Source organism: Stenella coeruleoalba, assembly GCF_951394435.1.
Source record: "Stenella coeruleoalba genome assembly, chromosome: 14".
NCBI lineage: Eukaryota > Metazoa > Chordata > Mammalia > Artiodactyla > Delphinidae > Stenella > Stenella coeruleoalba.
This window is the reverse complement of record NC_137160.1, coordinates 49,401,498-49,426,685: the sequence shown is the minus strand read 5'-3', so window position 1 is coordinate 49,426,685 and position 25,188 is coordinate 49,401,498. Positions and strand designations below refer to the sequence as shown.

Here is a 25,188-nt window from a genome sequence, read left to right as displayed (position 1 = left end):
CACAAATCAATTGTAACAATAAGAAAGTCAGTGACCTTGGAGAGTATTGTGCTAAGTGAAGGAAGTCAAACAGAGGAAAAACAAATACCATATGATTTTACATGTATGTGGAACCTAAAAAAAAAAAACAAAGAAATTTGGTGTCTTAATCTAAAAAGCTGAAGATTAAACATGTGTAGAAATTAAATGCAAAACAAAGCCTATTACTACTTGGCTTGCATTAAAATCATGAAAACGAAGGAAAAAACATAAAAAAGAAAAATCTTAGTTCAGGCAAAACACACCTGGGGCTTCCCTGGTGGCGCAGTGGCTGAGAATCTGCCTGCCAATGCAGGGGACACGGGTTCTTGCCCCGGTCTGGGAAGACCCCACATGCCGCAGAGCAACTGGGCCCGTGCGCCACAACTACTGAGCCTGCGCGTCTGGAGCCTGTGCTCCGCAACAAGAGAGGCCGAGACAGTGAGAGGCCCGCGCACCGTGATGAAGAGTGGCCCCGCTCTCCGCAACTAGAGAAAGCCCTCGCATAGAAATGAAGACCCAACACAGCCAAAAATAAATAAATAAATTTATATAAAAAAAGAAACCACACCTTAATGACTTTTCAGTCCTTAGAAAAGGAGTTACTAATGGATGGCATACCACTTTTACTTATATTTGGAAGATCAAATGGCAAATTTTTAAATGGGAGAGAGCGAGCAGCAAAGAGCACAAAAAAATATTTAATCCATTAAGCTGAGTTCACATAGGTAAGTATGATAACAATCTATTTTCTAAATAAAAGTATATATTTTTCATATAGAGACCTTTTGTTCCTAGAATACTTTCATAGTCTGTCTTATCAAAATGTCACGACAACCCTGAGTAGATCAACTTTAAACATACTTGTTAAATATGGGTACATAAACAAATTAAATGATATGAACAGAAGTTATTTCAGAATTATCCTGCTTAATCAAGAATAAATAAGTTCTAACTTTTGGTGAAAAATGAAACTGTCGTTGCCTTTATTAACTCTATTTTCTCCTACCTTTGGACAGTTTGAAAGCAATGATGTATTGGATGATCAAGTGTTGACACCCAAACAATTATTTAAAAAATTCAGTTGCAAACTACCTACCCCTTCTTGTTTGGTGAAGAGATTAAGGCAATCACTCAAAGCTACACAAGTTTCTCTAGAAGCTTCAGAGACAACTTCAACTTTCTGAAGGAATGATGGAAGCATTTCTATAAATAAAAAAATAAATAAAATGAGTAGGATTTTAAGTAACCTTAACGTAAACTAAGACCATAAACGTATTTTTATATCTACTAACCTCATGTTTCCTTCTAGCTGCCTTAATAAGCAAAGCATATAGTATATTCCTTGGGCATCATAATTAAGCACCTACTTTATGCAGGGCACATAAATTAGTACAGAAAAAGAAAGAACAAAGCCTTGACTTAGAAAAGCCTATATCCTAAAAGGAGAAGAGCCAGGACCTATTAAAAAAAAAAAGGTTCATAGGAATAAATAATATAATGTTTAAGAAAAACAGCTGTCAAGAAGGACTGATATCATTACTTATAAAACATTAACATTTCCTTTCATGATATTCATTACTAGATAAGTAATTTTATTCAAAGGCAAAGTGCTAAAAAGAGACAAAAATAATCCTGTAGTTGACAATGATGGCTAACGGATCTGAAGGCGGCATTAACTCAACTTCCCCTACTTTTTTTTTAATCTCATTAATAGGTTTTTAATACGATTTCTAAAAATTTATTTATTTATTTTATTTATTTATTTTTGGCTGCATTGGGTCTTCCTTGCTACGTGCGTGCTTTCTCTAGTTGCGGTGAGCGGGGGCTACTTTTCATTGTGGTACGTGGGCTTCTCATTGCATTGGCTTCTCTTGTTGCGGAGCACGGGCTCTAGGCACGCAGGCTTCCACAGTTGTGGCTCGCGGTCTCTAGAGTGCAGGCTCAGGAGTTGTGGCGCACAGGCTTTGTTGCTCCACAGCATGTGTGAACTTCCCGGACCAGGGCTTGAACCCTTGTCCCCTACATTGGCAGGCAGATTCTTAACCACTGCGCCACCAGGGAAGCCCTCCTCTACTTCTTATTTGGATAAATGTTTCATATAAATAGGTCTTTCACTCTCAAAAATATGTCCCTGTCAAGGTCCAGCATCTTTCAGTATATGTTAAATTGGGAAATAAACGATAATATCAGTATCTCCCCTGGACCCTTAAAGAAAATCTTAATCCACTTTACCATTACGGAAAACAAACAAACAAAACAAAATTAACATAACGTTGGCAAGAGAAAGCTGTAAAATACACACAGGTCACTTAAGTGAAATGTCACATCCTGTCCAGACTAATGTGACAGAAATGTACTTAGTTGAAATAGCTTGGGATTTTATGTTGATTATACATTAGATCCTTTACATCTGTCCCTTCCATCAAATAAAAAAAATTAAGAAAGCTTTAAGAAAAAATAACTTAAAAGAGAAAGACAATTAAATCTGTAGCATCCTATGTATTTTAAGTAATTTTGATTTACCTAAAACACTATTCTTAAAACATGGTAAACAAGGTCAATAAACAAAGAATCAGGTAAATCCAAATGCCAGCAATTTGCAATGAGTAGGCCATAAAACAGTGGGTCCCATCAAGAAACAAAAGTTTTCAAATGAGAAATGGAAAGAAAAATACAATCTACAGAGAACATAGGACCAATTATTTAGCCATTATTCTAAGTGATAAAGTTGTATTGCTCTGTTATGTTCTTTTCTAAATTTTCCAAATTTTTTATATGAACATGATTTATTTTAGCAAAGACAAGTCCTTTTCTTGGAAATATTATTTCTCAAAACTCATAAGTCAGGGCTTCCCTGGTGGCACAGTGGTTGAAAGTCTGCCTGCCAATGCAGGGGACGCGGGTTCGTGCCCCAGTCCAGGAAGATCCCACATGCCGCAGAGGGGCTGGGCCCGTGAGCCATGGCCACTGGGCCTGCGTGTCCGGAGTCTGTGCTCCTCAATGGGAGAGGCCACAACAGTGAGAGGCCCGCATACCGCAAAAACAAAAAACAAAAAACCCAAAAAACCTCATAAGGCAAAAGTGGGCAACAAAAGGAAAAGGTCAGGGACTTCCCTGGTGGCACAGTGGTTAAGAATCCGCCTGCCAATGCAGGAGACACGGGTTCGAGCCCTGGTCCAGGAAGATCCCACTTGCTGCGGAGCAACTAAGCCCGTGCACCACAACTGCTGAGCCTGAGCTCTAGAACCCATAAGCCACAACTACTGAACCCGTGTGCTGCAACTACTGAAGCGTGTGTGCCACAACTCCTGAAGCCTGTGCGCCTAGAGCCCATGGTCCGCAACAAGAGAAGCCACTGCAGTGAGAAGCCCGCGCACTGCAACCAAGAATAGCGTCCGCTCGCCACAGCTAGAGAAAACCCGTGTGCAGCAACGAAGACCCAACACAGCCAAAATTAAATAAATAAATTTATAAAAAAAGAAAAATAAAGGAAAAGGTCAGAGTGAATGAAAGCAATAAGTCTTTCATTAATATCTGGATATAAACACCAAATGACATTTTATCATATTTTTCATCTTATGGAATAGAATTTCCTAGCTATTCTTAATAATACCCAAATAATTGAAAACTACTATATTCTACAATAATTTTGACTTTACATACTGTTTCTTTTTGAATCTTTGATACACACTGTGAAGATTTATTCTGTACTTAGTTGCTAAACAGCAAAAGAGAGTACCATATGCTAGATGCCATGTGACTTAAATAGTACCTCAACAGATGTCTTACACAGAGCTGGGGACCAGGGATGTGAGGAGATGCACAAGAAAAAACAGACACAGCCTCTGCCTTCCAGAAATCATCTGGGTAATCTAGAAATTTTCCATTTTCATGGCACAAAGGATAGGAAGATGGTAGCACAGCCATTCATGGCTCCATTTCTTTTTATTAAATGCCATCACATGCTTAACCATCTCCAGTTTTGTCTATGTTTTAGATATCTCACTTAATATACTTGTTGATTAGCATAAAACAAACATTAAATCTCTAAATAAATTTTAAGTTTACAAATTTTTAAACAAAATTAACTCTGCAAGCTTTCAAAAGATATTCTAAGAAATATATATTAAGACAAGTTTATAAGAACCTATTATTCAGAGTGTGTCAAATTCTTCTGTCCAAAACAGAGTCAAAAGTTACGTAACTTGTCTGACAAGCTAGTATTCAAACAAGATGTCGGAATTAATATTAACTTGCACCGTCGGATGGTGTAAAAATCGTGGACTCTGGCAAATACTCTGGGCAGTGCTGCATATCAGGGACAGTCGGTTCACACTGGCGTGCCTCTTATACAATGTCGTCTGCATACTGGTTACATAAAAGGAAAACTGCTAAGCTTCTAGAAAAGTTACCAACTGGGAAATCACTGCAAATATGTTTTAGCCAACTAATATTTAGAGACTGAGCCATAATAAATAAAATCAAGAAGGCCAGTATGTTAACATATCTGGCCTACTCTGAGAACTGGACACTGTTAATTTGAAAAAAAAAAAAAGTTATTTTTTGTACTAAAAATATTGTTGAACTCGGGAAAGATGCTGGAAGATCATATGTGAAAAGCTTAACTTTAGAGACATGTATAAAAAGCTCACCATCTGTCGTTTTCATGATTACACTGTACAATTTTTAATTGGGTAAGTTTTAAAACTAGTGGGGAAGAGCTTGTTTCTTGTTGTTAACAAACTAAACCCTAACACAGAAAACTTCCATTGTTCTCCTTATATAGAAAAAGTCCACACTCCTTAGACTAACATTTAAATCGTTCCATAAACAGTCAGCTTCAGCCAGACGGTTTTCCTGGAACTCTTTGTTTTCCTAGAAATATTAACCTATTATATTTTACTGCTTCTAAACCTTTGTTAAAGATGTTCCACCTTCCGTGAATAATGGAAATAATAATTAAGCATATTCAGAAGTTTCCCCACTTAACTAAAACTTTTTTTTTCAAGGCCAAGTTTAAATGCTATCCTCCCCATTGAGCCGTCCTTAAATATCACTGTGGGATGTGACCTCTCCTCCTGGACTCCAAAAGTAGCCACATCCACTTGTAATAGAGAACATGGGTAGTACGTATGCTGAATCTCTGCTACCCTCGGTAAACTCTAAACCTCTTTAAGCCCCCAAATACCATGCACTGAACTTTGTACAAAGAAAAGACTCAAATGTTAAAAGACTAAGGAAAATAATAAAAATATTTTATTCCCATGGCTTACATAGAAAATCCAAATAGTTCTGGATTATTTAATTTTACATCAAAAGAATTACCGTATTTTAGTGTAAAAATATATAAGATACAAACATTTTCATTTATATTACTACAGGTTGGCTAATTAGGGCAGATCGATAAATTATTTAAAACTACATTTTCTTTTTACTTGAGGCATAAGAAAATATAGTTTGCTTGTTATTCAACATTCACTCAAATATTTCTATCACTGGGGATAAGATATTTTTAAAAAAATAAACTGGATGAATGGCATTTCATTTCCTCTACCTAGTCCTTCTGGGAACAGTGCTGCCTTAAGTGTGTGTGTGTTTTTTTTTTTTTAAAGTAAACACAAACAGCAGAGAGAATAAACAGTCCCAAAACTATCTAGTGACAAAGCTAAGGTCATAGGAAATAAAGAAAATATCAAAATAAGACAATTTCTCTCTTGTGGTGGAAAAAGTGCAGTGCATCTGACTACGTGCATGAGAGACATGATCTAACCTGCATGAGAAGAGGTGTTTTTAAAGTTATCTCATAATTGGAATTATATAAATGCCTCAAGAAAATCAGTACTCTCTCCTCAAAATGGAGAAAAAGATGTCTGCACATAAAAATCAACTGTTCTTCTAGAAAATTTCTACTACATAAAGCCGTAACTTAAAAAAAAATCGAGATTGGTAACGTTATATAAGATGTAAGAATATAAATTTATCTGTTTCTTGTTCAAATTAAGATGATTAGCTTGAAATCAATCACCCACTAAACAAGTACCACTGACCATTCGATCTGTATGTCTACATCTATACAACTTAACACTAGTTGCAACAGAAGTATAAAATATATAGCTCAGAACAGCATGTGTTAAATGAGTTAAAGCATGAGGTAAATAAGAATAAGATAATAAAAGGGATGTTATAAGATATAAATAGCAAACAAATTGTACATACATAAAAAATGTTACATATTCAGAGAAAAGAGTTACCGTTATGGGATGCAGTAATAAAGTGAAGTTTGATAAAAGTAATGGGATTTGAGCCTGATCTTGAAGAATATGCTTTTTTATTGTTAAATACAATGCCCAATAAAATGAACATATCCAAAATATCTGTAACTATTATTTTCAGATAGTACTGAAAATACTGGTCCTGAGAGGAAGAGAGTCTCAGAATTATGAGAACTCGTTAGAGGATTTGCATCTACCATTTATCGAGTGGCTACCATGTGGCAGACACTACACTCCAGGTGCTGGAGATAGGGTGTAAGTAACTGAGAAACAGTTTTTGTCCTTACAAAACTTGCAGTCTAGCAAGGAAAACAGAAAATAAAACAATTATTATTGAATGAACAGTACTGATCAGAGGACGTCTTTAGAATAGTAAGAGGGAAAAACATATTTGTTGGAAAAAATAAATTGAATTAATTTAAAATTTTAGAAAAGAGTGTACCAGTTAGGAAGACCTTTTGGGGTCAAAACAGGGAAGAAGCCAGCAGAACTATGAAATGTATTTTGCATTCTTTTGCAAATAAGAGTGAAGTGGTGCAGTGATTAAGAATCCGCCTGCCAATGCAGGGGACATGGGTTTGAGTCCTGGTCCGACAAGATCCCACATGCCGCAGAACAACTAAGCCCGTGTACCACAACCCTGAGCCTGTGCTCTAGAGCCCAAGAGCCACAACTACTGAGCCCACACACCTACAGCCTATGCTCCACAACAAGAGAAGCCACTGCAATGAGAAGCGTGCGCACTGCAACGAAGAGCAGCCCCCACTCCCTGCAACTAGAGAAAGCCCACGCACAGCAACAAAGACCCAACGCAGCCAAAAATAAATAAAAAATAAAAATAAATAAATTTATAAGAAAAAAAGGTGAAGGGAGGCAAGGAGGAAGATCTTATTGATTAAAATCTCCATCAAAGGCTGTGACTGGGGAGTTCCCTGGTGGCGCAGTGGTTAAGAATCTGCCTGTCAATGCAGGGGACACAGGTTTGAGCTCTGGTCCGGGAAGAACCCACACGCCGCGGAGCAACTAAGCCCGTGCGCCACAACTACTGAGCCTGCAAGCCAGAGCTACTGAGCCTGAGTGCCACAACTACTGAGCCCGCATGCATAGAGCCCGTGCTCCATGACAAGAGAAGCCACTGTAATGAGAAGGCTGTGCACCGCAATGAAGAGCAGCCCCTGCTCGCCACAACTAGAGAAAGCCCGCACACAGCAATGAAGACCCAACGCAGCCAAAAATTAATTAGTTAATTAATTAATTAGGAAAAAATAAAGGCTATCATTGGATTTGCATCACTCCTCACTGTACTGTCCTGGCAATGAGCTCCTAACCTTCTTTGTGGTAGTGATCTTGTGAGAAAAAACAGTCAACAAAGGATTCAGGTAGAGTCACATGTGACCCAGGGAGCTCTGTCTCCAGCAAAGTCAAGAGAGAGGCACTAGTAGGGTCTGTGCCCCAACAAATAAGGTGAAGAGTGAGAGAATTTGATGATGTTTTCTCCTATAGACTGGGCAAAATAAATACGAGTAATAAATCACTTAGTTTCATAACCTCTTTGCATCTCTATTTGACTCCTCAACCTGGCTGTCTGAAAGGAAGCCTGGACCCAGGACAGCAGCTCCCTCGCCAGTGCCCTGTATGACAGACCTGGGCAGGAGCAGCTGTAGTGGCCTGAGCTCTGCTTGCTCTTCCCGCCCCTTCTAAGACCTGAGGAGGCTGGGTCTGTCCAGAGGGGAAGATGGAAACACAAAGTGCTACAGTAAAGGGGATTAGTGCCATGACAGGGAAAGCGGAGGGTGGTTTGGAAACACACAGTAAGAACACTTAGGCCCATCTTAGAGAAGCCAAGAAGTTTCTAGAAGCTACACTTAAAAGATGAGGAGAAGCTAGTACTTCACACAATGGGAGCAAGACCCTAAAGCATGAGAAAAGTTCAGGGCTACTGAACACTAAGAGGAAGGACGAGGCGAGAGGTGAGACTGTTGATGCGAGCAGACACAGGTCAAGGTAGAGTGCAATTACCCTAAGACACTGGAGGCCACAAGACCTGATCTGTCTTTAGAGGCCCCTCTCAAACCACACCGTGGAACACTCCCTGGAGGCAGCATGGCCAGACAAGAGGGGCTGCAACCTACAGGCAGGACGGCTGTGGCCTACGTCAGTGTACTGACGGGGGGACAGAGAAGGGGACAATGGAGAGACAAAGGAGACACAGAACGTGCTGCGCAGGAAGGATGCGCTCCAAGGTTAAGATGACTCCAAGGTTTGGGCTCAGGAAATTGTATCAAACGGTCATGTGTTCTTTCAGATGAAAAATACCAGAAAGAACCTCGGGACGAGAAAAGAGAAGAAAAAATTGACAGGAAAAATAAAGAGGATTTCTTTGTTGCGAGCTGGAAACGTCAGCCTTGCATCAATCCCACCGTCCCCTCGAACTTCTGAACGGGAGACTGTAGGGATTTGGACAGCACCTCAACTACAGCAGCCAAGGGACTGTCCTCAACAAATTCTACCTTTCACTGTAGATGCAGATCTAGGGATGAAAATGAAAAACCTTTTCTAGCTCATAGATCAAAAGTTCAGGAGTAAATATAGATTTCTCCATTTAGTCCAGACTCATTATTTTCTAAGAGCAGTCTCTAGAGCCAGGGTGCCCAGGGGCACACACTGTCTGGTTTTTTACTAGCTGTGTGACCTAAGACAAGTTACCTAAGCTCTCTGTGTCCGTTAGCTTATTTATAAAATGGACATAATAGTTGTTATGTGCTAACGCTGAGTTGTTATAAGGAATAAAAGAGTTAATACATGCAAAGTATACAGAACAATGCACAAAAAAAGGCTGTATGTGGCTGCTGTTATTCTAGATGATACAATTTGTGGATTACTGATATATTTTACATTAGAAAGTGCATGGGACACTTGTGGTACCTGGCTTACTAAGTCGATGGAGAAACATCCCTCTAACCCCAACCCATAAAGATGCTGATAAAATAATAATAATTAAATAATATATAGCAGAGTTTGAAGGAACAAAATCCCAGATATGCTGGAAACCCACCGAAAAGTCAAGGCTGACAGAAGAGGCGCATGCCAGTGAGGGCATGGTAGGGAAGGCCAAGCACAGGGGTGCCAGAGGTCAGCTAGGACGTAAAGCAGGGGCTGAAAGCTGCGCCTTCACACCTACATGAGGGGGAGATGTGGCTCTGGCCTCACCAAGCAGAGCAAGGCCTTGACCCCCAGTGAAAGCAGAAATGGGCTCAGGGAAGCAGTGAAGAAGGGCATCTTCTGCCTAGTACTGTGGGTGGGAATCATGAAAACCAGAAATCCCTAGCTCATGCTGCATCTAGATATGCAATCCAATTTTAAAACTATTACATCAACAGAAGCAGACACAGAACTACTGTGCAGGGACACTTCCATAATCCAGGAGGCAGAACAAAACAAGCTCTCAATAAAAAGCTAAAATCCACCGTGACGGAAACAATCCATCCCAAGGGACAGTTAGCCACAACAACTTGAGATGTAAGAACATGCTGAAAAGGGCTTTAACTTTACACGCTTAAAATGATGAGAGATAAGTTCGAAATGTATGTAACATGAAAGAGCAGGCTTCTATGGAAAAAACTAAAACTTTAAAACCAGCACCTAGAATTTCTAGAATTACGAAATACAATTAGGATTAGAAAGTCAAAGGATTAAACAGCCAAAAGAGATCGAACTGAGAAAGAAACTGAAACTAGAAAACAGATCTGAGGAAACTGCTCAGAATGTAACAGAAAAACAGAAAGAGAATGAGGAACTAAGAGGTGGGGAGTAAATAAGAAGGTTCCACACATACCCACGAGGAGTTTCAGCAGAACGGATGAAGAAGCACAGTGTGAGGAGAGAACGGTGAAGAACTTTCCCAGATTGAAGAAAGAACGAATGAGTCTTTGAATTAAAAACCACCTCAAGCAGCAGATATCAAGACAGATTAAAACTGCAAAACACCAAAGACAAAGTGGAGATCTTTGAAAAGCCGTAAGTGAACATAAAAAGAAAAAAAAAAAGACTGTTCACCAAATAATCATCATTAGAATATCAGAAGCCAGAAGAACTTGGAATCACATCTTCAAAATGCTAATGGACGGTAACTGTAACCCAGTGGGGGTAAAAAAAAAAAAGATTTAGATGAGAGAGAAATTCTACCACCCACAGATCCTCAGTGAAAGAACTACTCACAAGTCTGCCTCAGGAAAAACACTGAATCCACGGGAGAAGAGTAGGATATAAAAACCAATGGCACTGACTGCGGAACCCCTATTGGTAAAAGAATGCAAAACGCTCTCCAGTGTGGACAGCTTCTTCCCCAATTTGTTTGTCTCTAGAAGGTCTCACCGAATTGTACAATCTGTTCACTCAATAACTTGACAGAACAAATGCAGTACTTGTTTCTCCCTGAGTTCAACAGAAATAAGTTATAAATTTATTAGCTAAATACATTATTCATTTTATTCACTCACAATGCGTGCGCGCGCGTGTGTGTGTGTGTGTGTGTGTGTGTGTGTGTGTGTGTGTGGATGGGAGGGGAGGATGGGTAGGAAGGAGAGGGGGAGAAAGAGGCAAGCGAGTACAAGCACCTACCACATGCCGTGCACTGTTTAGGAGCTGAGGATAATCGGTGAATAAAACAGACCAAAGTTCCTCCCTTCGTGGAGTTTATATTCCAAAAGGAGAGGCAGACAATCAACTCCACACACATATATAGGAAGGTTGATGAGTGACAAAGAGAAGAATAACACAAGGAAGGGGAGAGCCAGTGCTGGAGCTGGAAGTTTAGCTGGGACTTGGCATCAGTAATGTCCTGGCAGGAAGAGCCAGCAAAGTCAAAGTGTAACTGAAAGGAATTTTACAAATAGATGACGCACAACGATGAGCCTGAGCGAACTAACAGAGAGGCACGCAGCACAGTTACTACCCTGGGACAGCGGGGCCAAGGGAAGGCACAGGAGGAGCTGGAGTCACAGAATGGGGCCCTGGGCCGGGTGGAGCCCAGCAGCAGGGCTAGACCACAGCTTGCAGGAGGGAGCGGGGTAACCCCGACCTCCTCCTCCTCCCACCCCTCCACCCATCTCCACACAGGACCTCCCATTTGCTGGACCCAATCAGAGGGCCAAGGGCAAAGAAGCCCTAGTAATACTCCTAAAGTCGACAGTGATCATGGGCCCAGGGCACCAAGCAGGGCAGAGAACAGCCGTGGAGGAGCAAACCAGTGCAGGCAGCAAGAAAGGGCCTCCGTCGGAAGGTTCTGCTGGAGTAGAGACCTGGGGAGGGAGGGCGAACCCTGGAGTAAAGCCTTACAGGCAAAGGGGCCAGAACACCCACCCAGGCCCAAGGCAGCTTTGAGGGACAGCAAGAAGGCCAGGGAGGCTGGAGAGAGGCAGGTAGGGAAGGACTCTGTCTTTCACTCGAAGTGAGAAGACCTGGAAGCAAATGCATGTTTTGAGCAAAGGACATCAACCCACTGATGCTTTAGAAAGATCCCTGGGGCAGGGACTGTAGGCACAAGGGTGGGATCTGAGTCAGGAGGCTGTTTTAATAGTGCATGTAGGAGACGAGGGTGGCTTGGACTGGGGTGGCAACAGTGAAGGTGGTGATAAGAATATTTACTCAAAGCCTAGAATTTTGAGGCGAGTGTTAAGTGGGTTGAATAAAAGTGCTTTTCCTTTTAAGATTTTCTTCTTTTAGATAACTGAAAACATGCAAATGTCTTTAACCAGGGATTTACTATATACACTTAGCAACATGCAATAAAGTGCATGCATTAAACTTGGCATGTAAAGTAATATATCTTTTTTGGGAAGTAACTTAGCAGTATATATCAATAGGCTCAAAAATGTTAATATACTTTCACCCATTAATCCCACTTCCAAGAATCCTATGGTAATAAAGTGATGTGATTAAATATAAATACACAATACAACATTATTTATAATAGTCAAAACCTGGCTGCTACACCTAAGGGTAAATTTAAGGTTGTCGGGGAGAACAGATTGACTGCATGGCTTTCAGGATGTCTTCCAAAAGTTTTATAAGTTTGAGTGATTTTATTTGTTTTCGCAACCAGGCTTTTGGTAAAGATAAAATAGTAGAGATTTCAAAACAGCATTCTTTGCACCTTGAATGATGTGTTGCCGATGTCAGATACATAAATTTGTCATTAATCCAGGCAGAACTTAGGTTTAAGGTCCACTCATGAAAACAAAAGCATTATTTTAATAGAGGACATTTCAGACCAAAGACACAGTGTGTGGTCAAAAGTGTTTACGGGGGTCACAGGGGAGAAGAATTGTAAATAAAGCTAAAAAAATCAGTTTGTGATCGGGCTATGAAGGTCCTTAAATGCCAGGATAAAGAGTTTTGCATTTTATTCTGTAGTTTCAAGGACACTTAAAAGATTTTCTCAACAGAAAAAAAAAAATTTATAATAATTTTTTTTAAAGTAACTAAAATTAATCTGGCAGCAATAATGCAGTATTTCACAGAATTTGAGTTGGAAGAGTTCCTGAAAGGCTTCCGATTCAATTCCCTTTAAGGATGGAATGCAGGAGGTTCCCAAAGGCAGGGAGACTAAAGGACAGGCTGCTGCAGTGATTTGGATTGAGGTGGTGCAGAGCAGAACAGGTACTGCAGAAGACGCAATAAGGAAGAAGGGCGTTGAGTCTTAAAGTTCATGTTCATATAGTTTCATACTAAAATGTAAGACAGCTAACAATTTCAACCACAAGAGCTGGACTCTGCCCACAAACACTTTAGTTTTTCATCTTGAGAAGTCACTGGCAAACTATGTAGGCAGTTTGGAACAGGATGTGTATCTATCAGCTTCCTTTAATAAAACACATGGTACAAGATTATTCTGCACAATCCCTTGGCATTAAGAGCAGACTCAGTTACCTTCAAAACTCCAATTCCATTCATGAAATTCTCAACCCTATTTACTTAGTATTTACATAAAATGTAGTTTTATTTATCTACACCAATCTTTCAGAAAATAACATCTATAATTTCTGAACATAATTTCTATACATAATTGTTTAAAACCCACTGACTTTTACTGTAGATATATGAAATAGAATTGTCAGATCACAGTCAGATATTTCAAAGTTTCCCAGATGACAATGTCCAAAATGAAATCACTCTTGCGGTACTGAGTATCATGTATGTCTCTAAGAGCACAAATGATGCATGCCATCATTTATGAGTGACATGTCATACCAATGATCTGAACCAAGAGATCTGACTCAAGGTTTAAAAGAAAAGAACAATGTAATTTGGTTGTAGTTCTCATATAATTTCTTTCTTTGGTCCAAGTCAAAGAAATTAACCCTTATATTTCATCTCACTCTGTACAGTTTCTGTATCTTTTAAATGTTGTTATTATCTCTGCTTAGTTTTGATGGTTTTTGGTGAGGATGGTATTTTAAAAGCCCATTGATGGTCACAGTTGCATAGCTCTGTGAATATACTAAAAGCCACTGAATGGTATACTCCACATAGGTGAATTCTAGGCTTATGTGAATTATGTCTAATGAAGCCGTTATTATTTAAAAAGCCCATTGAGGATGAAGAGCCTTAAGTAATAAAATATTCTTGCTTGCAATTAATAATCAAAATGACTTGACTGCTGTCCTTCCCAAAGCTATCATCACTCATATAAATACGTGTTTGTTGAACTGAAGTAAAGGGATGCCCAAGGTATACCTGGACAGATACAGAACATTTACGTTCAGTTTACTCTAATATTAACATTTCTTCACATTCCCTGGGCACACATAAACTAGATCATGATTAAAATCAGTAGTTAATCATAAACTCATAGACAACTCAGCTGATTATATTTTAGTGGAGTTATTTATAAACACATCATAGCTAAAGTCTAAAGCAACTGTTAAGAGTCTTAAGTCTAAGGAACATGATAACTGTTTAATTTATAAAGTAATCAATAATTTTTTCTCAAAACCTAATTTGTGTATTGGATTTTATATTGGGATTTTGTATTTTGTATTGGATTGTATTTTGATTTTTGGAGTATTTATAATTAACTCCTGATAATTCATAACTAAAGGAGAGTAAAGGCACAAAAAATTACCTTTGAAAGGGAGATTAATAATTAGACGAATTCACACATACATTCACAGAATGGCAAAAGACTACCAACCGCTTCATTTTATAGATAGGGAAAACAAGGCTCAGAGAAATTAAATGTTCTGCTCAAAAGTAACAACTAATAAGTGGCAGAACAAGGATTCAAACCCAAGACAATTTGACCACAAAATCCAAGTCTTCTGGGATTCATAAACAGTCTCACTACGTAGCCAAAACGAATTCACAGCCCCAAAAGGTTAACTTTAACTTTTTTAAATACAATTCTGAATTCAAACCCCAAAATTATCTAAACTGTATAGTCAACCAAAGGGTGAACATCTATGATAATGGGTTGTTCAAGAGTGGGGTGTGGGGTGTTTCTTTTTTACCTTTAGCCACGTCACACTCCTTAATCATTCTGAGAAAGTTGGAAATTTCCCTGTCTAGTCTCTGCTGGCATATCTGTGCTTTCTGGAAAAGGAAAAAAGAAGACGACAAAGTTAAACCAATGAAGGATTTTTACAGTACATATGCTTTAATGTTTCCATCAAAACTTTTACTTCATAGGTTGATACACTGTAATAATTGAGACATATTCCTAACAGAGAGAAAAAGGTGAGAGAAAATTGCCTTAGAAACTGAATATAACCATTAGTTAATCACGTACAGATTAATAAAAATAAGTCTCTCTAAATTTTAAATACATTCAATAGGCCAAGCATGTTCCATACAACTGCAGTAATTACTTCTAATAACTCATTACACAATATATATCTGAGGAGTTAGATTTCTGATTTATTCACACTTTTAGTAGCCTTGATTACATTCATTGAGAAATTATAAAATGCACCCATTAAGAATATATTTTAAAAACTGCTTTTGCTTAAAAACTCCAGATGGTGCTAACATTTGGAAACCACAAGCTGATTTTCGTTCAGCAATCTAAGTGCACACAGCCCTCACATAATCAGACCAATAAGGACATCTTCTTAGTAAGTAAAAGCTTGTAAAAATAAGGGACAGCATTCATTTTTCCTTGTAATTTGAAATTTCTACATATTTAGATCCCTAAAAGCAAAACATAAATACAGAGTTTCATGATGTAAGTTGCATCCCATCTTAGTATAGATTTGGAAGTCCAAAATGAAAAAATCAGATAAAACCATTTATTGCATTAACAATGTAATTTTGAAGTTAGTTTTATTTAGTTTCCCTTTAAAGGAAACTAAGAAGCAAGAATAAGAAGCAAGAAAATCATCATTGTAAAGTTGGTTGGTTACGGCAATAAGAAAATATTCTGAGAACCCTGACCTTACCAATATTAGGTTCACATTGTTGTAGGCAGGGTAATACATTTAGCCTGTGAATCTTCCCTACTTGGTACTCCTCATCTCAACTGACTCATCCCCAAAACACTTTTGCTCCCCCTAAATCAGACCTAAGTGCCAAGGTGATATAGGTACGCATGCTTTTCACCTTATAAATTTTTCAGTGCTTCTGAAGCTCAGCTCAACCACAGCAGAATTACTCGTGGTACCACACTAGGGACAAGCAATGTTCTCTTTAAAACGTACATTACTCTATTTTGAGAGCTCCAACAACATAAAAATGCAATTCACCTTTTTTGGGAGGGAGAGGGAGAGGGAGAATACCTACACTGTGCAATTTGAAACACCACAGAAACTGTATGCTGGATCATTTTTCCAGACATAGCCTGTAAATACACATTTAAGGCAGGAGAAAAGTCAACTGGGGACCACTGAAAACATGCACTGCACAACCAAATGTTACCACTCATAATTTATTAACAGAAAATTGTCATTTTCACTCTATACATATTTAATACCCCTGCCCATGTGCACGGTGCGCCAATGCTGCTGTTTTCTATTTTTTCTGCTATGGTGAAAGTTAGCTGGGTGCACAAAAGCAAGCACTGGCTTCATTTGCAGACTGTGAATCTGTGATCAACATCATAGTTCCTGTGGTTACCGTTAAAGATAAGAAACACTATTACATTCATCTTCCCTTGGCATATCTGAGAGTTACTGAAAAAAGTTCCCTCGATCCATAATTTATTTAAGAGTTACAATAGGTCAGCTGGAGAAGATGCGATCAACACATACTGTTTTATAGTTGGGTACAAATGTGTGTCGTCTATTCTAAACAATTAATGCCATTTAATTGATGCAAAAAACTCAGAAAGGGGTTATTAATACAATTTTTTAAAACCACATTCTTCAATTTGTTATCATTTCCTTGTAGCAGCTACTGGTTATATTACAAAAGCCTAAAACTCTAATTAGGAAGGTTAATGCTTACACATTCTTTGCAGATCCCAGCATGGTGTCTCACTGACTTCTACGCCATGCACCTTATGTCAGGTTTTAATTTTTCTAGGTTTTAATTTTTTTTTTTTCTTCGCCATGCCGTGCAGCTTGCGGGATGATCTTGGTTCCCTGACCAGGATCAAATCTGTGCCCCTGTGCAGTGGAAGCATGGACTCCTAACCGCTGGACTGCCAGGGAATTCCCTAGGTTTTAATTTTTATTTACACTACATAAATGAGATCCCACTTGAGCAGTGTTCTAATACCCGAAGTGAGACAGTATTTTAAATCCAGGTTATCTGGCACAGAGCCCAAGAACAGAAGCACACCCACAGACCTGGGCTGCAGAGCGTCAGAGGCACCCAGGTTGAGTAGCCGGGCCACAGTCAGGACACCGGTCTCCTGCAGCTACTTCTGCCCACCCAGACTTCCGCTGTTGGTTTTGTTTAAGTTGATGTTTAACTACCTTATCAACCCTGACATATGAGAAAGTTCAAAAATGTATATCAAGGGGGTGGGCATCTAGGGAGGAGTGGAGAGGGTAGGAGAGAGAGGTCATTAATTCCAGCCTATCTGCCACATACAGACAATCCACATTTGGTTAATTAAGAACCGAAGCAGTAGCAGATACAGACTACCACATATAAAAGAAACAACAAGGTCCTACTGTACAGCACAGGCAACTGTATTCAGTATCCTGTAGTAAACCATAATGGAAAAGAAGAAAAAGAGTGTATGTATATGTATAACGGAATCACTTTGATGTACACCAGAAACACAACACTGTAAATCAACTATACTTCAATTTAAAAAAAAAAAAAAAAAACCAAAGCAGACGGCCTTCTCAGAAATAAAAAGAAACTAATGATACACACAACATCGCAGGTGAACGATGACAGGCACCAAAGAGCACATATGATGTGATTCCAGTTAGATGGAATCCTAGAATGGGCAAAGCTGACAATGGCTGTGATGACAGAGCAGATCAGCAGCTGCCTGAGATGGCGTGGAGGGCACTGTCTGGAAGGGGCACCAGAGAGCTCTGTGAGGTGATAAAAATGTTCTACACCTTGATAGGAGTGGTGGTTACACAGGGTATTTGTCAAAACACATCACACTGAAGATGCTAAAATGCCCTCATTTTATTATATAAAAATTGTACCTTAATAATAGTGATTTAAACTTTAAAAATAATGGTTGTAAAACCCTGATAACTTTCCTCTGCAGAAAACAGCCAGCATTGCGAGTACTGGTGTCCTGTACTCATCTCCAAATCTTCCTAACTCCAGCCAAATCCACTTCAAGAATAACCCCACACTCCATCTTCCCTCAATCTAAGCCAGTCCACACCACACTGATTGTTTTTGGTACCTGGTGATTTGTAATTTTCTTAATGTTGTATTTTGCATTAGTTATCTACACAAAGTTAAAAAAAGAAAGAAAAAAGAAACACAATACACGGAGAAAGGCAACTCTCCCTCACGTACTTGTCAGTCCTAGAGTCCCTGTTTTCCCCCTTTCCCAGTCTCAAAGCAACAACTGCTAATAATTTCTCATCTTTCCTGGGATGATCTAACCTATACAAATGTGTGTGTACATCCCTGCTTTCTTTCTGCCATGCAGAAGCATATCAGATACACCATTTAACACCTTGCCCTTTTCACTTAGCTATAAATCTTAACTATATCAATATATATATAAATCTGCCTGATTCTTGTATGGGTGTACCACTCTATCAGCTTTGAGTTGATGTACACTCATCTTTCTGCACATTCACTTTAATTAGAAATCATTTCTTCTTCAGTCAGGAAAGTCTGATATTACTTTCTCATTTGGTTTAAATTTAGCATCATCTGCTCATTATTTCTTATAACAGAGGTACAGTTCAGAGCCTATAAGAATCAAGATGTCGTCAACAGAAAAACCCCACTCTCCTAGTGCCCCCTCAAAGGTAAGAGCCTACCCCAACTTGATCCAACAGAATTTTCTGCAATGATGAAAACATTCTATATCGGCACTGTCGAAGGTGATAGCCACATGTAACTACTGAGCACTTGAATGTGGCTAGTTAAAATGAGGAAATGAGTTTTTCATTTAACTCCAGTTCATTTAAATGTAAATGTACCTAGTAGCTATCGTATTGGACAGTGAAGTTCTGTACCAATACTTGCTTAAATTTCTCTTCCAAGTTTTATTTCTGAAATACTACTTCTACTGCTGTGAGAAATCTTAATTTCAAAACCTCATATTTAAAAAAAAAAAAAATTCTTGGTAAAACCTGAGTGATACAGTTAGGTATACAGGTCAGGTTTTCCTATTTACCTCTAAGGATTCCTTCAAGTCTACAGCAGAAACTGCATCTTCCTCCTCATCATCAGTCAACTGGTCCTGGGAACAGTAGTGAGTGCTGTAAGCAGAATGCTCTTCTATTGCTTCCAGCCAGTCCTGAAATAATACAAGGATTTAAATAAAAGTAAAACACATTTTTACTCAAAACAGATATTATTACAACAATCTGGGAAGAATAAAATGTACATGGAGAAAAAAAAATATTACGGCCTCAAAAAAACAAAACAAAAAATTCCCAACAACAAAATAATGATGCAGGTCTCTTGTCCATGACACGTCTGGATAAAAAATTTTCCCAATACTTTAAAAAATACTTTCCCAATACTTTAAAAAATACCATCTATAAGTTACATATTCATTCATATTAATACTGAAACACATTATAAAAACTAAACAATGGGTGGAGAATCTTGCACTTAGAATTATAGGTTCTCAACACTGTTGAATAAGTTACTGTATAAGATGCATCCAGAAACAATTTACCAACTTGCCATAAGCACAAGACAGACCATTTTAAGAGAGCCAGCATTACTCTGATGCTTTAACTTTTACTATGTTTTTAAAAAATTAGTGGGACTTCCCTGGTGATCCAGTGGGTAAGACTCCCCACTACCAACGCAGGGGGCACGGGTTGGATCCCGGGTCAGGGAACTAGATCCCGCATGCATGCCGCAACTAAGAAGTCTGTGTGCCGCAACTAAGAAGTCTGCGTGCTGCATCTAAAGGTCCCGCATGCTGCAAAGAAGACCCGGTGCAGCCAAAATAAACAGATAAATAAATAAATAATAAATATCTTTAAAAATTAGTGATTTCACAAAAAGATGGAATGTTTGCCCTAAAAATATCTGTCTTACTTCTACCTCATTTCTTGCAGCATTTTTCAGGGTCAATTCTTACCCTTTTATGAAATTTTGGGACAGTCACGTTTTGTATTGTTTAGGGTTCTCTGCAAGGCCAAAGTTAACCACTCTGGGAAAGAGATCCCTTACATAACTTACAAAAAACAAGATAAGTCTACGAATATTGCTTTGATCTAAAGGGATATGGAGTCTCCATTAAATAACTACACAATGAATTTCCGTCACATCAATCCCAATGTCTTGCTTGCTGCTACTGTTCAGTTTACCACAAAGAAAGGCTGAGTCTACACTGTAATAAATCAGAACACCTGGGCTGGAGCCAGGTTCTGTTACTTGCAAGCTGCATGAGCTTGAGAGGTCACTTCAATCTTAGTCTTCAGTTCTCCTCAGCTATAAATTCGGGGGTAGACTAAATAATCATTGAGGCTTTCTTCCAAAACTAATAAGGGCCTCTTACATTCACAGAAGCAAAATTTTTTAAAAAAGAAGAACAGAAAATGCCTGCAGGTACATGTTGATAAGGAATTAATTCCTAAGCCGAATTTCAGAAGTTTCATATAATCACTCCCGTTAAAAAGGTACCATCAACAAGATGTTAGATGTTAACACTGAGCCTACCTTACATTCTTCATGTTCTTAAATGTTAAGTCTTATGAAAGATAAACGAATCCATAAAATTACCTCTCTTGTCTGCTGAAAGCTATTCTTAGGAACCCTGAAGCCATGAACAGTGTCATCGAAGCATTTAATAAAGAAGAGGCAGCTATCAGTGGGTTTTACCTTGGATATAAAGAAGTCAGTAAGACAACATCATTCATGCCCATAAAACAAAACCCTAAAATTATCTATACATAAAATTAACAATATTAACGTGATAATACCCGAGCGAACATTTAAAATACTGAGAAAAATGGATACATTGGGAGTATCAAATGCACTGTAGCTTACCTACATCAAATCTGGCTTTCATATTCTTAATCACAGTAAATACTAATAGATAGTCCACTAGGTACGTAGTTTTCCTTTTATCCTATTAAATATAACACAGCATGCGCTTGGGCTATAAAGTCCTTTAAATACAAGAACTCCAATTTCTTATTCATGCCACTCTCCTGAAACTTCTGTTTGAGCTGAGTATAGAAAATGTTTGAAGTGAGTGTAAAAGCATGAGGAGTAGAAAAGGAAGAGCTGGAGTGTGAACAAGAGCTGGCTGACTCGACGGGAGAGCAAGTTGCCTTGGAGGAAAGGAAACGAGGAGCTTTGCAAGCAAGCTCCCACCCCCAAGACTGTTCACCTGGAACTAGTACAGTCCCCGAGGGTGACACGACAGCAGCAAGGGCATACCCGGACAACAGTCTGTCTTTGGAAATTAAAAAAGCAGGGCTGGGCAGCCATAAATACTAAAGAGAGGAGGGGAGTCACCCAGTGGAAAGAGACAGAGATGGGAATCCCAAACTCTGTCTTTTCACATCTCTTACTGATGCACAAAATAGATTCCAAGCAGTCACTGAAATACAGACCAGAGCTGCCATCCAAGAAACAGAGTTTACAATACAAACCCAGCCAAGAAAATGACCTAAAACAACGGAGATCACATTTAATGGAGAAAAATAAAGAATCCAGGATCTCCAGAACTTAACATTAAGGATACAATCCAAAATTACTTGACATATGAAGTAAAAAAGTAGACCACATTCTCAAAAGAAATCTAATTAAAAGGCAAAAAATGTCAGAATGGTTAATAGGGACCCAAATATATACTATCTACAAGAGACAGAAGATAAATATAAAGATACAGCTAGGTTGAAAGTAACTAGATAGAAAAAGAGATACTATGCAAACAGTAACCATAAGAAAGCCTGAGTGGTTATATTAGTATCAAGCAAAATAGATTTCAAAACAAAATGCATTATTACAGGAGATAAAGAGGACCACTACATAATGCTAAAAGGGTTAATTAATCAGTAAGACAACAATCATAAATATGTATGTGATCAGTAACAGAGTGAGAAATACATAATTCTACAAGTATAGTTGGAGATTTAAACACCCTTCTCTCAGCAATTGATACAATTAGAAAAAAAAAGGCAGCAAAGACACAGAAGATCTGAACGACACTATCAACCATCATGACTGAATGTTTGTAGGACATGACCCCCAACAATAGCAAAATACACATTATTTTCCAGTGCATTCTCTAGGATAATCCGTATGTAGTCATCAAGCAAGTCTCAATAAATTTGACAAGACGGAAATCATATCGAAAATGTTCAATGACCAAAATGGAATTACATTATAAATCAAAAGCACAGTAATTAGGAAAACCCCAATTATTTGGAAATTTAACAACACACTTCTAAACATTCACTGGTTCAAAGAAGAAATCATAATAGGAATTAGAAAATATTTTGAACTGGATGATAATTTGAATAATCTAAGCTTCAACCTTAAGAAACTATAAAAGAGCAAAGCAAGCCCAACACACGGAGAAATTATTTTAAATGAATTAAAAAATCAATGAAATAGCAAAAACAAGAGAAATATTTCAATGAAATCAAGAGCTGGTTCTTCGAAAGGATCAATAAAACTGATAAAGTGCTAGACAGACTGATCTAGGAAAAAAAGGAAAACACAAATTACCAATATAAAAAGTAAAAGAGCATATAACACTACCTACCACACAGACATTAAAAACACAATATGGGAATATTACTAACCCTAAGTTTTATAACCCAGAAGAAAATGGACAACTTTCTTGAAAGGCAAAAATTACAAACACCAACCGAAAAAGAAACAGAAAATGTGAATAGCCCTATAGCAACAGAAGAAATTAAATTTGTAACTACAATCCTCCCCCACCCCCGCACTAAAACCTCCTGGCCCATGTGACTTCACAGGTGAATTCTATCAAGCATTGAAGGAAGCAGTAACCTAACCCTATACAAACTCTCCTAGAAAACTGAAAAGGAACATTTTCCAATTCATTATATGAAACCAGACAAAATATCAAAGGAGAAATATAAACCAATATCCAGCATGAACAAAAAAGCAAAAATTCTTAACAAAATATTAACAAACAATATATTAAAATGGTAATTTATCATAACCAACTGGGATTTGTCCCAGCAATAAGACTGACTTTAACACCCTGAAGTCTATCAATACAACTAATCATATTAATAGAATGAGTAAAACCATATGATCATTTCAATAACATGGAAAATAGTATTTAATAAAATTCAATAGATTTTCATAATGAGGGATCTCAGTAAACTAGGAAAGGAAAAGAACTTACTCAACCAGATTAAGGGCTTCAGATGTTCAAGCCCTAATCCCCAATGAAACTACATTTGGAGATAGGGCTTTTATAAGAGGTAATTAAGGTAAAATGAGATCATATCGTGGAACTCTAATCCAGTATGACTGCTGTCCTTACAAGGAGAGGAAGAGAAAGCAGGGATGCCTGCACACAGAGAAAAAGTCATGTGAGGACAAAGCAAGGAGGCCACCACCTGCAAGCCAAGGAGAAAGGCCTTAGGAGAAACCGATGCCTCAGTGCCAGAGCTAAAACTATAAAAACTCTTGTAAGAAAACTTGGGAAGAAAGCTTCATGGCATTGGACTTGGCAGTGGTTTCCTGGATGTGATACAACAGCGCAAGTGACAAAAGAAAAAACATAAACTGGACTATATAAAAAATAAAAATTTCTACGCATCAATGGACATTATCAGCAGAGTGAAAAGACAACCCATGAAACTGGAGACAATATGTACAAATCACGTTATCTGATAAGGGATTAATATCCAGCATATACAAAGAACTCCTACAACTCAACACCAACAAGAAAAAAAAACTGATTAAAAAATGGGCAAGAGGGCTTCCCTGGTGGCGCAGTGGTTGAGAGTCCGCCTGCCGATGCAAGGGACTCGGGTTCGTGCCCTGGTCCGGGAAAATCCCACATGCCGCGAAGCGGCTGGGCACGTGAGCCATGGCCGCTGAGCCTGCGCGTCCGGAGCCTGTGCTCTGCGGCGGGAGAGGCCACAACGGTGAGAGGCCCGCATACCGCAAAAAAAAAAAAAAAAAAAAATGGGCAAGAGATTTAAACAGACATTTCTCCAAAAACAACATACAAATGGTCAATAAGTACATGAAAAAATGGTCAACATCACTAGTCATCAGGGAAATGGAAATCAAACTACAATTAGACACTACTTCGTACCTATTACAATGGCAAACAAACAAACAAAACCCACAGGAGAAAAGTGTTGTGCTGAGGATGTGGAGAAACTGGAGCACTACTGGTATGAATGTAAACTGGCGCAGATGTTATGGAAAACAGTATGGAAGTTCCTTAAAAAATTAAAAACAGAACTACCATATGACCCACCAATTCCACGTCTAGGTATATATATCCAGAAGAAATGAAAGCAGGATCTTGGTGAGACATTTTCACTCCCATGTTTATAGCAGCATCATTGACAGTGACCAAAAGGCGGAAGCAACTCAAAACATCCACTGATAGAGGAATGGATAAAGAAAATGTGGTCTATGCATAGACCACATTTAAGGCTGAATATTATTCAGCCTTAAAAAAAGAAATCCTGTCACATGTTATAACATGGATGAACCTTGAGGACATTATGCTAAGTGAAATAAGCCAGACAAATACTGTACAATTCCACTCATGTGAGGTATCTAAAGTAGTCAAAAGCATAGAAACAGAAAGTAGAATGGTGGTTGCCAGTGGGGTGAGGTACTGGAAATAGAGGCGCTATTCAATGAGTATCGAGTTTCAGTTCTGCAAGATGAAAAAGTTCTAGAGACCTACTGTACAACAAAGTGAACAGAGTTAACGCTACTGAACTTAAAAATGGTTAAGATGGTAAGTTTTATGTTATGTGTATTTTACCACAATTAAACAAAACTTATAGGTGCAAACACCTGTATTAGAAAAGAAAAAAAGTCTCAAATCAATAACCTAAGCTTCTACCTTAAGAATCTAGAAAGTGAACAGAGTTTGCCTCATGGGAGTCACTGAATGCCTGTTACCTTGTATCAATATGGATTCATAAAGGTAGCCTCTAAGTAGACACTCATACAAGAAGCAAAAGTTATAAAACAAGGTGAAGCATAACACAGCAGAAGCTATCAATTCTAAAGAAGTTAAAAATTGGGAAGTTTTAAAAGGGTGAGGGAGCAACTTGTTTAATTTTTTGTTTTAAGATAGACAAACCTTAGT

The 25,188-nt window shown here is 38.4% G+C and overlaps 1 protein-coding gene across 13 annotated transcripts in view; it reads right to left on the bottom strand.

Annotated features, from left to right (window-relative positions):
* The window catches only part of OSBPL1A (oxysterol binding protein like 1A), a 210,464-nt gene that overhangs the window by 124,140 nt on the left and 61,136 nt on the right, over window positions 1-25,188 (bottom strand). For 12 of the 13 annotated variants that reach the window (XM_079942363.1, XM_079942362.1, XM_079942360.1 and 9 more), the window contains 4 exons: window positions 20,631-20,729; window positions 19,063-19,185; window positions 14,804-14,885; window positions 1,118-1,224 (listed from right to left, as the gene is read on the bottom strand). In XM_079942363.1, coding sequence (XP_079798489.1) covers window positions 1,118-1,224; window positions 14,804-14,885; window positions 19,063-19,185; window positions 20,631-20,729 — 411 coding nt within the window. Of the gene's footprint in view, window positions 1-1,117; window positions 1,225-14,803; window positions 14,886-19,062; window positions 19,186-20,630; window positions 20,730-25,188 lie in introns of those variants that run through there. The other variant, XM_079942358.1, reaches the window with a different exon arrangement.